Source organism: Copadichromis virginalis, linkage group LG3, assembly GCF_057382275.1.
Source record: "Copadichromis virginalis isolate Kocher_CV1m ecotype Utaka linkage group LG3, C_Virginalis_male_GT1.1, whole genome shotgun sequence".
Classification (NCBI taxonomy): Eukaryota; Metazoa; Chordata; class Actinopteri; order Cichliformes; family Cichlidae; genus Copadichromis; species Copadichromis virginalis.
The window spans coordinates 65,052,814-65,065,642 of NC_140620.1; the positions used below are offsets into that span (position 1 = coordinate 65,052,814).

The 12,829-nt window shown below is 46.2% G+C and overlaps 1 protein-coding gene across 2 annotated transcripts in view; it reads left to right on the forward strand.

Annotated features, from left to right (window-relative positions):
- The window catches only part of lrch4 (leucine-rich repeats and calponin homology (CH) domain containing 4), a 29,980-nt gene extending 17,725 nt beyond the window's left edge, over positions 1–12,255 (forward strand). The window contains exons 3-18 of one of the 2 annotated variants that reach the window (XM_085451873.1): positions 218–347; positions 540–645; positions 888–1,134; positions 1,989–2,085; positions 2,227–2,320; positions 2,396–2,487; positions 2,580–2,632; positions 5,289–5,444; positions 5,610–5,678; positions 5,809–5,872; positions 5,957–6,020; positions 6,316–6,417; positions 6,494–6,591; positions 6,754–6,891; positions 7,346–7,423; positions 11,823–12,255. In XM_085451873.1, the coding sequence (XP_085307999.1) occupies positions 218–347; positions 540–645; positions 888–1,134; positions 1,989–2,085; positions 2,227–2,320; positions 2,396–2,487; positions 2,580–2,632; positions 5,289–5,444; positions 5,610–5,678; positions 5,809–5,872; positions 5,957–6,020; positions 6,316–6,417; positions 6,494–6,591; positions 6,754–6,891; positions 7,346–7,423; positions 11,823–11,933 (1,699 nt within the window). In that variant the 3' untranslated portion in view covers positions 11,934–12,255. Of the gene's footprint in view, positions 1–217; positions 348–539; positions 646–887; positions 1,135–1,988; positions 2,086–2,226; positions 2,321–2,395; positions 2,488–2,579; positions 2,633–5,288; positions 5,445–5,609; positions 5,679–5,808; positions 5,873–5,956; positions 6,021–6,315; positions 6,418–6,493; positions 6,592–6,753; positions 6,892–7,345; positions 7,424–7,613; positions 11,164–11,822 lie in introns of those variants that run through there. The other variant, XM_085451872.1, reaches the window with a different exon arrangement.
- The last annotated feature ends 574 nt before the right edge of the window (positions 12,256–12,829 follow it).

The following is a 12,829-nucleotide window of genomic DNA, read 5'->3' on the forward strand; positions in this document are numbered from 1 at the left end:
GCCTCTGTGTCTTAGTGTTTGTTAATGTGGGCCTGGACACTTTCATTTTGCTGTTGCTAGGAGACAAGGCGAACCCTCCAGGTTGTTGTTAGTTAGAGCAGGAAAAGTGCAGCTCACAGCAAACACACTGTGTAACGTAGTAAAGCATCTAACTGTGTTTGTGTGCAGTCCCAGGTCACACCTCCTAAACTGCATCACTCTCTCTGTGACTCCACAGTCGTAATCTCCTGTCCAGTTTACAGCCTTCGGTCTTTCAGCTCCCCCTCCTTCGAGTGCTCATCATCAGTAACAACAAGCTGTCTTCACTGCCCGCCTCCATATACTCCCTCACACAACTCAGACAGCTGGTACGACACACTCACACCGTCATTTCTCCTTGAAATGTTCTGTTTGTACTGTGGAGGGTACAGTGGTACCCCTCACAGCATCCCTTTCACCTTCCTGTGATTCACAGTCAGACGTCCAGTCTTACAGTTTAATCACTGTCACATTTCTGTGTTGCAGTTTTCCTCTTGGTTTATTAGTTTTTTCTCTCTCAGGATGTAAGCTGTAATGAACTTCAGCGTCTGCCAGCAGAGCTCGGGCAGTTGGAGTGTTTGAGAGACTTGAACCTAAGAAGGAACCGGCTCACCACGTTGCCTGAAGGTACAAATAAACTTGGAGCCCTTTGCCACTCATGCTTACTTGAAAATCCACAGTAGGAATAGAGAGTGCTGAACAGGCCAATCAGAGAGGGAATGTAGATAATATAATATAGAAGTGAGTTCTTATTGGATCGACGTCCAGTGGTGAAGGAGTTGAGGTTTCAACTGTATGAAGTCAGTTTAATGTTTACGAAGCTCCAAGCCCGGCGCGACTGACTCTTACCTTCTCTGTTCCCCACACAGAAATATCCGAGCTGCCCCTCGTTAGGCTCGATGTCTCCTGCAACCGAGTTTCCCATCTGCCTTTGTGCTACCGTCACCTCAGGCATCTGCAAAGCATCTCACTGGATAGCAATCCACTGCAGATGCCACCAGCGCAGATCTGCTCCAAGGGCAAATACCACATCTTCAAGTACCTCAACATGGAGGCCTGTAAGAGGAGCCAAGAAGAGCTGGAGAAACACCTGAGACCCACTGGATTTAACAGCTGGTAAGGACAAAGGTCTAAGAGATAGTCAAGACTTCTTTAACTGGTTGGGTTAAGTCAGTGAAGACGCTGTGTGCAATTTCCTGCTGTAACAGTCAGATCCTAAGAACACGTGTGACGATACATATTTCTATGTGGAGGTGCTACGCCAGCGTGTTTGGATTGTCTGGATATTATAATCCTGTAAATTTACCTCTGTGAGTAACAAATACTTTGGAAGTTGATTTCCTAAGCGAGACAACAAAATAAAATGATACGACCAAGACACAAACTGTGGGATTTGGTAAATATAATGATAAATGCAGATTCACTGTGTAACTTTATTAGCAGCGTCCTCCTGAAATGCGCCAACAACATTTAGCGTAACTTCCTCCTCTGTGCCTCTTAACGCTTTAAACCCCAACCCCAATGTTCTCTGGTCGCTATGGTAACGCATAAATATTTCTTTCAAAATAAGACGCACAACTGCAACACGGGAAAAGACCCAGGGAAGCCGAGTTAACGATAAAAACCCTGAAAACTGGCAATTTCACATCCAAACCTCAACTCTCGCGGCCCCGTACCGGTCCGTGGCCCGGGGGTTGGGCACCGCTCAGTATCCATCTACACTCAAATGAAAATAGTACCATTGTAATTCAATGCATTCCATTTAGCCGCCCAGTAACATTGTAGTACTTGAACCAAGGACAGAGATAAGAGGAGTAACTCTGCTGTGGGAAATCCACTCTAACACTGCACCAGAGCCTAAAAACATGAGTCACTGCCCTTTAGAGCGGCGCTCTTTCACAGTTTGCCCCGACTAACACAATGTTTGCTCTTCTTCATTTTAATGGGTGCTTATGGTGTTTTCCCTGCAGTCTGTCAGACCAGGAACTGTTTCCAGGTCAGTTAGGAGGGCTGGACTCTGGCTTCAACAGCGTTGACAGCGGCAGCAAACGATGGTCTGGGAACGAGGTAACGTTACAGGATACACACTGTCACATGTGACTGCATTATATATTCTTCTATTAATATCTATAATAGTGGATATAAAAATGCATTGTGTAGTATTAGATAAACAGATCAGTGTTTCACTGACATGTGCTGTGTGTTCAGTCTGCTGACGACTTCTCAGAGCGCTCCCTCCGCATGGCTGAGGTCAACAGAGACCAAAGTAACCTGGCGGAGGAAGAAGAGGAATCCAACAGAGGTGAGGAAAGAGGCACAGGCCATAAATCATTGTTTGTGCTGTGAGACGTGTTGAACACCATCGTACTCTTCACAGTGAATGGAAATGCGGAGCAGGTTGACTTCATTGACAGCAGTGTGACAGAGGAAGAGGACGACATCAGGACCAATACATCCACGCCTCCTTCGGTACCAGTCATCCTCACGCCGATCTGCAGCTGTCACGCAGTGTCGTGTCCTGTGTTTGTGTTGATTATGTTGACCGCGAATTGGTTTTTCAGGATCAGAAGGACAGATCGTCACCGTTGCAATCCCAGGAGTCAACAACATCCAGGTCAGTGGTGTGAAGCACAGTCAGAGCTTTGCATGGCTGTATCACCTGCAGTAGGTTCAAACCTCAGAGCGCAGGGTCTGCTCTGTAACACCACAAGCAGAAATCTGAATTCAAAATTAAAAGAGGAATATTGATTATCTGCACAAATCTCACCTCCCAAAGTGTAGCTGCAATACTTGCTTTGTGCAGCACAAAAGTTCTCCAGGTTAAATATGTTGCAGGTTCACACAACATGAATCCACTTCATACTGTATTATAACACTGGAACCCAGAGTGATACATGTTATTAGAAGAAACTTTAGGCCTTTAGTGTGATTGAGCAATGCTGATGCATAACTTTATATTCTGCACACAGCACACTAAACAAAACAAGACTTGGCAAATATATTAAGACTGTTTGCATTTAGTTAGCTAAAAGCTAAAGCTTTGGTAGATGTTGGTGGTGGAAAGTGGTATTAAGGTGCAGTGGCTGATGTCTGTGGTGTAGAGATTGAAGAGGCCCCCTGTGGTTCCCTGTGTTGCTGATCACCTGGTCAGACACGCAGTGTTGAAGACGCACATATTCTAGTCTTCCTGTCAGGTAATCAACAATCCAGGACGAGCGAGGCATCCACCTGCATCGCTGTCAGATCATCACCCAGCAGGTCTGTCTGATGCTGCTGAATGCACCAGGAAACTGAAACAACATGACGCTCACGCTCCTCTCTGGCTGGTCCAGGGCGTAGACTCGATTGAGTAGGTAGATGCTGGTGTCCTCAGCTCTGGTGTCAGTCTAATGTCAGTCCACATCTGGACCCCTTCAGTTCATCTTCAGTGTCGGCTTGTTATCTGGGTAACAATGGAGGGACAACAGAGTCTGTGCAGGAGGTTATGCGCTCAGTGATACGCTGGGTGAGCCCACTGATGTCCTCACCGTGGGTCTCAGTGGGGGCTTGTCACCCCAAAACAGCCCTCTGACCACCGGTCACACTCTGCATCTTCACAGTAGGCACATAGAGCTGAAAGGAGGAGAAACTGTATGCCTCCCTGACATTAGCATCGACTCGGTCCGTGGCACAGACCACGTCCTGTGTGAAGGGTGGAAGTGTCATGTCCAAGGTGACGTGGTTGAAGTCACCCGAGACAGCAATGGAGACGCCAGGGTGCTGATTCTGTAACCACGCTGTGGCCGAGTGGATAGTGTCACGTGCACTGTGGGTTAGTAGAGGAAGGAACATCCACAGCCACCAAGGTCACGTGGGTAAATTCACTTGCAAATGACACAACTCGAGTCCAGCAGCGCACAGTTCAGGCACGCAGTGGGCTCTGTGATGGAGACGTGAGCAGGGTTACACCAGCTGTTAACAAGAACAGCCTCTCTCCTTTCTGACGATCTGAGGGAATGTTTGACTCGGTGTGACGATTGTCGTGGACCTTTGCTCGCACTGCCGTTGTGATAAAGCTTTTTGTATTTTATGCTGGTGGGTGAGGAAAACTGGAGCCATAGTGCCATGTGTGACTTTTTAAGATCAAATATTTGACATTGACGGGGTTTTGCTGTTTCTGATCTTGGACTTTTCCTACAGATTTCACTGGATCAGCATGATGTTTGGGAAGTTCAGTCCAAAGACCTCTGCAAAGCTTTTGAGTTGTGGTTGAAGGGTCTGTCTGTGGTGGTATGTCCAATTCCAGTCAATCACCACAGGACCAGTCCATCCCAAGTTTGAGATGCTTGATGAAAGTCCGGGTCTGGAGGTATCAGACCCTTTCATACCTGTCACTTGTGCTCAGGGTGAACCTGCTCTCATCTGTGGAAAGGACGGAGCACCGCTCCTGGACCTGTCAGGCCCCAGGGCAGGCAGTGAGCACAGGGCCCAAGTCTGATTGTTGGTCAGAGACGGTCACGCTCGTGGCTTGCTGAAGGTCATTTTGTAGCTCATGGCACAAAGGAGCAGATCCTGGTAATGCTGTTGGGTTAAGCACCTTCTCTGGCAATGTCAAGCTAGAGTTAGCTGTGTCCTTCATGCTTCTGAGACTGTGCTGGGAGGCAGCAAACCTTGTGTCAGTGGCACGTATTGATGTGCCGTCCTGGAGGAGTCGGACTACCTGTGCAGCCTCTGTATGATCCAGGTGTCAGCCAGTCAGCAGGAACACTGACCAAACTCAGCGGCTTTCACCTATAAAACCATTTTATTTATTTTGGACTTTGTCTCATTGTTGCTCCTGTTAGTTTAATTAATAGCAGAGCAGCTCCTTAGATGACCAGATCAGTATCTCACATGTTGAACCGACTTGATGCCATTCTCTGATTAAAACGATATTTGGAACAGCGTATGTGTTTTTCTTTTGTTTAGTTGTGCACGTTTAGCCCTCCGTATTTGCCCGACTTCCTTTGGATAAAGTAAAAGGTTCAAACGTCTGTGAATGTAAATCGTACGTAAACATCAGTAATGGGAAACATTTGGATATGAAAGTTTGTGTTGTTGAAGAGGAATCAGAGTTTAAATGTTGGAAGCTTCCTCTCAGAGAGTCCTAGTTTAGTTTGTATGTCAGCAGCGTCTCTAACAGACAAGCTGCCAGTGATAAGTAATAAGAAGTCCTGGAAGTCGGCTCACGAGCTTGGAAACAATCGGATAAAAAACTCTGATTGTATCCATTTTGTGTCTGTCACTCCCAGATCTAGCCTCCACATCGAGCTGGGCTCTTCATCTTCAGCCTCCTCGTCTCCTCTGTCCCCCTCCAGCCCCTCCCTAGAGGAGCGAAGGAGACCTGGTACCTTGTTTATCTGGCAGGAGAGAGAACGGCTTCAGCAGCAGCAAAAGGAGAAAGCAAGGTTGATACTGACGGAGATATTCTGCTTTTAGCGTCTGCACATTTCTTTTATTTTGAAGATGACTCGGCGTTTCTGCTTACCTTACGTGTCCCTCGAGTCAACGCTGTAACTGTGCTCTCACGTCTAATTATACGCTGTTGCCTGTCTTAACCTGTTATTTTGTAGTTCGCTGAAGTTCTCCACCAAAACAGGAAGTCATGTGGCCACTGCACAGCAGATGGGAAGTAGTTCATGGTAAGGATGGCGTGCAGATAAACACACGTGAGGCCTGCCATAGAGACAAACGCCTGTTCAAAAATCTATGTTAAAGTGGTAACAAAGGGCTGAGGTTCTGCTGCTGATAGTGGCGTGTGTCTCTCTCTAGTGGTACATCACCAGAAAGCAGCAAAGCAGAGAATGGCACATCTGGCCTGCGACACAGATGTGCAGTGAGTACTGTCCTTGTCTTCAGTTCACTGAGGTAAACGGGTTTGTGTGTCTGCTGTTTTAAATCACACTTGTTTCTCCCTCAGAGCGCTGACCAAATGAGCACAGGCGCTCCTTCAGTCTCTCTGCAGCGATCGAGCAGCAAGACAGGTAACAAAGGAGAGAGAGTGTGTGTGGGTGGAATGTTTCACAATTACACGCTCTTTTAAATCCCACTGTGCAACATGTGCTGTAACACATCAAAGTGTAGTTCCTCAGAAGCGCACATTTCAGTGAAGCAATCAAGTCTTCCACATACGAGTGGTTGCAGTCACGCTTTGATGAAGAGGAGCCGTGTTGTAATTATGAAATATGTTCGATTCAGTTTGTATGTGTGTGTCATTTTGTGTTGTGATGTGAGTGAGAGTGCGTCTTTAACACTTTGCATTGTTGACGTTTGCATCAGATTTCCCGTCCTCCCCCAAGACGTCCCCTCCTCCTGGTCAGGCCCAGAAACCCAGCAGCTTCCTGTTTCGGACGTCCTCTCACAGCAGCGTCAAACCCACAGGTACCCAAAGAACACGCCACAGCGTCACTCCACAATCCACACACCTTTACACCTTTATTTACCTGTCTGCTTTCAGGGGCCATCTTTTCTCTTGGGGAGTCTGGCAGAAGCGAGTCTCGCACGACGCTGCGCTTGCCTAAAGAGGAAAGACCGGACATCACTCAGCTACGCAAGGTCAGCCCCACAGACCAACACTTCCTCGTGATCTAAACGGGAAACTGGACGCTTGGTGTCACAGTCAGGCTCCTCATAGGACGAACTAATAAGAGTTGTGTTAGTGTCATGGCACCTGAGTGGGGTCTACTTTAAACCATGACGCTCTGTGTCCTTAATCAGACTCTAGAGTCCCGGCTGAAGATCACTCTACCAGAGGATATGGGTGAAGCTCTGGCCAATGGCACCATCCTCTGCCAGCTGGTGAATCACATCCGCCCACGCTCTGTGTCCATCATCCACATTCCTTCCCCAGCGGTGGTGAGTCTGGAAGCCTTGAAACGAAATATGACGCTGCTGTTAGCAGTAGAGTCTGTATGACTCACCTGGTCATTGTCCACTCACCTGTCGGTCGCGTCACCTTTCTTTGTAAAACAAGCAGTTTGTGAGAGCTGCAGCGCGTCTGTGCAGATAAAGTCGGCTCGCTATGATCAGAAACACGAAGTGCTCCTACAGGCAGAACGATTCATGTCACAACTAACACTGCTGTTACATATTTGTAGCTTCTTCCTACTTCCTTCTCAGATTTCACATTAAAAGCTTCCAGAAGATGTTGAATGTGAAACAGCAAAGAGAGTGTAAAAGTACAGCTGCAGCTTCCTGCTGTGATGGAGAATAACTCGCGTGTGTGTGTGTGTGTGTGTGTGTGTGTGTGTGTGTGTGTGTGTGTGTGTGTGTGTGTGTGTGTGTGTGTGTGTGTGTGTGTGGTTCGCAGCCCAAACTGAGCCTGGCAAAGTGTCGACTCAACGTGGAAAACTTTGTCGCCGCCTGTCGCCGGCTGGGAGTCCCCGAGGTAACGTGTGCATGTCCCGACGCTGTCCTGGTGTAGTCTGCTGTGATGACAGTGCTTTGAATCAAGTCTAAATCTGCTTTTTGCTGTTCTGCCCTTTGTCCTGTCGTCTCTGATGTCCTAGCTTTAACAATATAACTACTCATATTGTCTTTCTGTGCGTTTGCGTGCGTGTGTGTCCTCTCCTGTCCAGACTGAAGTGTGTGTGTGCTCTGATGTGCTTCTGTGTAAGCTGCCCAATGTGCTGCGCTGTGTGACAGCCCTGCTGGCCGTGGAGGGGGAGGAGAAGGACCGGCCCCGCCTCCACTCCTCGCCTGAGGCTTCGTCGTCCTCCACCTCGCTGCTGTCCGCAGACTTCTTGCTCTTCTACTGTGCAGTCATGGCGCTGCTCTACGTCCTCTACTGCTACCTGCTCCCTTAAAGCAACGACATGTGACACGGAGTACGTTCGCCATAGCAACAGGCTGTTAGCATAGAAAGCAAACGGTGCTCGTGTTGTAAGACCTGTAAGTGTGCTGCTTTGTACTGGTGACTGAACAGAAGCGCTCCGTGATGATTGTCTGTGTCACAGCTGCCTGCACCATCACCAACCATCTCCTGGAAGTTCGTTTAAACCTGGGTCGCTCCATTAGTGACAAGTGAAAGGTAACTGCTATCTGTCCTGATGACACTGGTTATACTGGTGGAAGTCTGAGGGAAACAGAGCCCAGCTGTTCTGTGTATTTGAAATCTCAGGTTAACCAAGTGTCTCATTAGACATGCAGGAGGATGTTCACAGAGAGAAGCTGTGACCAAGTCTCACTGTGTGTGTTTGTGTTGTTGGGCTCGATGCTTTGCATGATTCACAGTTCCTGATGTTTCCTACGCTGGCCCTTGCTGCAGCCCTCTCCCCTCCAGATAATCCTCGCTCTTAGCCAGTCTGTCTGATTAGCTGTACCTGACAGGTGGGCGGGGCCTCTATGCCTGACACACCCATCTAAGGGATCTCTGCTTTTGCTGACCTCGTGAGGAGCTCATAGAGAGCATCTGCACCTCATTATTTAATACAAGAATACACAAAATAAAGGATAATGTTTCCTGATGTGAGCGAGTGAAACATGCCTGCGCTTCAGCAGGGGGCGCCGTTACTGCCTCAGACCTGAGGTTCAAACCCCTCCAGGACGCTCTCTGTGTCAGCTCCATTACTGTCAATGGTCTGTTTGACCAATCACGGTTAACCCTGACTCTAACCTGTCTGTATAAATGTAAACAGGTCATTAAATTATTGCTTTATTTATTTTGTTCTATGTTTGGTTGTCTCGGTGAAACAAGTCCAACATCTTAGTAGTTTTAAAACTTTGTGAGATTAGTGTGCGCACTTTAAGTCACTCCAGCAGGTCAATTAGATGTATCCAGGTAAAATAACCCTGTTACAAAGTTTCCTTTGGAGATTCACAGATGTGATTGGCTCAGCGTGGAAACTTTGCTGTTTCTACTCAGGGCCAGTGTGTGCAACCAACATGACACACTCGTTACTGCAGCTGTTTAACCCGCAGGACGAGACATTTGGGAGATTCAGGCTACATTCAGTGTTTGAGCAAATATTCAAACATCTGAAACTCTGAGTGTAGGCGATAGTGTTTCACTGGGAGAAATAGGAAATGAAAACGGTTTCCTTTTAGCTTCATACACGTCGTCACTTCAACTTCCTTAAAAAAGTTGCTGTGCTTCCTTTCCTGTGATGAGCCCTGATTAAAAGTCCCTCTGTGTAACTCTGGGCTTTCTTTATGTGCTGACTTTATTATTTCTATAACTTTCTGTTTGGCTTTACAGCAGTGTCCTTGCTAAGTGAGTGAGTGTGCACATCACCACAGCCTGGTGTTGATCTCACCTCAGACCTTCTCGTCTTCCACTTTAAGGAACTCTGAGGAGCCGGTTTAGCCCGTCAGCGTGGTGTAAACTTCCTGTGATGTCACTCTGCTGAGACACAGTTTGTTGTTTATTCATGATGAGTTTGGCACTGCTGTTAGACGTAACAGCAACTGAATCAGCCCGCTGACTAAAATGGGAGATTATTCATGTAAAAACCATTGATTTAAAGACGATGGCTCTTTTTACAAACGATTCATTTCCATCACTGTTGTTGTTGTGGGACTAAAACTAGACGCTGCAGTCTGGCTTTTGGCTTCAGGGCCACTTTACCTAAAGGCTGCTTCAGTCTATCAGCTGTATGTTGTGGGCCAGCTGATTGGATCAGTTTATATAAATGGCACCAAATATGAAGCGACAGTAGCTGCCTCGAGCCTTTAATCTGACGAGATGAGAGAGCAGCACAGCTCAGAGCGGCGAGCAGCGCCTTCCTGTTACACGTGTCTATTGTTTCATATGAACTTTGGTTATCCCAGACTTACCTGTAATTCTCTATGTAAATAGATTATGGGCTCATTTACATGTAGCACACTGCATTCATCATTATTATTTAATGTGAAGCACTCGGTACCTGAATCAGAAGCTATTGTAAATTTAGTTGTGTAACAAACGTCTAAACAAACAGTAAGTGTGCACATTTGTGTGTGAGCACTTACTTCTGTGCTGTAACTGTGCTGCTTGGCAGGAGCCGCTGTTTCCCCTTAAATGTGCCACATTTGTGAGGAAATAACAGGACAAACTTGCCAGACCTTCTCTGCTGATGCCAAACAGCTTATTCTGCTTGTTGGATTGAAACACGACTCATCGGCCTGTGGAAGAACCGTACGCAGGTACAGCAGCCTGGGTTCATGCAGCTCACACGCTGCTGTTGGACGGCCTCTGACCAGCATGCGTCACAAGTCAACTGGTGTGATTGTGTTGGTTAGTCTGGGACAAACAGGCTGATCCTAGGAGTGTTTGATGGGACTGAGGTCAGCACTGTGGCTAGGCTATTCCAACCTCACCGTCCCCAAACTCTGAACAGAGCACCTTTGGCGCATCTCCCACCAAAGGTGCTTTCTTACCTTATCAGGTAAGAGTCCCGTTATGTCACCTCCACACTTTGACCTGTTCAGGCTCCAGTCAGCACCTGACTGTCAGCACCACATGGTCAGCGTAAGAGTGTCAGAATAGGCTGCTTGGTGCTGACAGAGAAGCTGTGGCAGGTTTTCATGGTGAAGGACACGCTGTGTGAGAACAGACGCCTCGTTGCAACAAACAGCGTTTCCTTACTTTCTGTTTAAAGCTTATTTAACAATTCTCACTTTCTGGAGTTCCTGTTTCAACAGGTTCTTCTGAAGGAAATTTTATTGTATTTATTGTTTTATGGTGTTTAAATTTCTATTTTTGTAGTGGTTACAGACCAATGACCGAGCAAAATCAAGGACACAAGTGTTTATTTCAGTTTAGACATGATATATGAAGTAGGTGCAAGTGATAGTTGTAGAAGCTGAGCTCCGTTCACGATGGCGATGTTGGCTCTGCTCCGCCCCCTCAGTGTGAGTGCAGTGGGATTGATTGGCTCTGGTGTGAGGACGCTGTTTTATACTGATTTAGATTTTTGTCCATTGTAAAACCAAAATAACTGCTTCTTATATCTGACAGTTTTATGAGCACTCTGCTGTTGTTTCAGCTCAGATGTATATTTTTGTAGGTCAAACTGGACGAACACTAACTGATAAAATCCACAATGATGCAGACATATTCTTTAATGTTAGTCCAAATGCATTTGTATTGTATATTTCTACACCTTTTACTAACGAGGATGATTTTTGACTCTGTCTGTTGTAATTAAATGATTTCAAAAGAACTTTTTGGTGCTTCTCTGCTGTGTTTGCTTTGCTGCTGTTGTCTTCCTGCAGCTTCAGTGTCTCATTTTGTGAAGCTTACATGCGTCCACCTCGCCTCCTGAAACTGTCTCATCTGTCTTCATTGTCGACCCGTCATGTGTGAGTTGTGACAAACCATCAAACTAATATCAAAACTGCTAATGAGTCTGAAACCTCTCGGTTCAGTTTTTTCTGTTAGAAGAACAAAAACCTTTCAGAGTTTCTATAATACAGTGACAGCAGCATCTGTATTTCAAACCCATTTAAACACCTGCATTAGTCCTGAGGCAGCTCGTGCTCACACAGGTAAGTACACACAGTCAAATGCATCATCTTCAGTAAAGAATGAATACGTCAGTAAAAGTCATGCTCTGGTATTCAGGGGGACATTTGCACTGTGATGTAGCTGCATCCTCTCATTAAGTGACAGGACTCCTTGGTTTTGTCTCATTAGCAAAGTTTTTCAAATCTGATCAAACCACACTTAGAAATATGCAGCATTATCAAAGTTATAAAGCTGGACATACTGTTACTTTGATATTAATGAGTGACTGCTTACTGGTGAATGTGTAGAAGTGTATGTTTCTTACTTGGATCTACTTCCTGCTCTTTCCCTCCCCTTCCAGGATTCTTTGTGTTCACCTCAACTCATCATGGAGGACGAAGGCCTGAGTCGGTTGGCCCAGACTGTCCAGACGTTGTCCGATCTGGCAGACCAGCGAGCCCCAAAAACATGAAGCCTTTGTGGCTGCTAGCTCAAAGCAGTCTCGGCACCCCAGTGCCACGCCAGCAGTATCTCAGGGCCAGTGTTTTATTTTTATATGCTTCATATTTGATCAACTTTACAGAGTTTGTATTAAGAACAGCTTTCAAATTTCATAAAAAAGGTAACGGTTCAAATAGATCTGTAAATCACTCAAGCGCTCGTTGTATCCGTACCATTTTAGAGAGTCTGTGACGTTTTTGTGTACCTGTAGTCGTACTGCAGTGAGTTCAAAACAAACACAAGTGGTTAATGAACAATAAAAAATATATCAAAGCTACAATTTGTTGATGTGAGCGATGGAAAACGGTTTCTATGACTTGAAATATGAACTGCGAAGGATGCAAGTCGTCAGTTCAGCAGGAACCAGCAAGCTGCTCTCACTGCCAAGCACGCTGGGAGGGTAAGTTCAGCTGAACATTATCAGTGAGTTGCTGCAGCTCAATATTCAGTCCTGACAGCACAGTAAACAATAACTTAATGTCACTGCTTTCGCCTCAGAGTTCAGTTTGAATGAATGTGGGTCACTCGACGCGTTCCATCTTCTAACCGTAGACATGGACAGAACCTGTTGCGTGTGAATCTGGTTTCCTTTAGTTCCATGATGGTCTGCACGGCCTGGAGCACACCAACAATGAAAGAATCACCTGAATAATTTCTAATGGTTCTGTTTGCACAGCAGCTCTAGGACCAAAGGCTTGTGCCATCCCTTATTTCTTTATTTTGCCAAAAAAAAAAGCAAATGAAGTGATTTATTGCAATGTGCAAACATAAATGGGCAGTACATATGGAAAAAAGATTCTAAAGATAAATTATACAGCCTGACTTTTTTTTGCTATTACAAAGGCTGTCTGCAATGTGTAGACATAA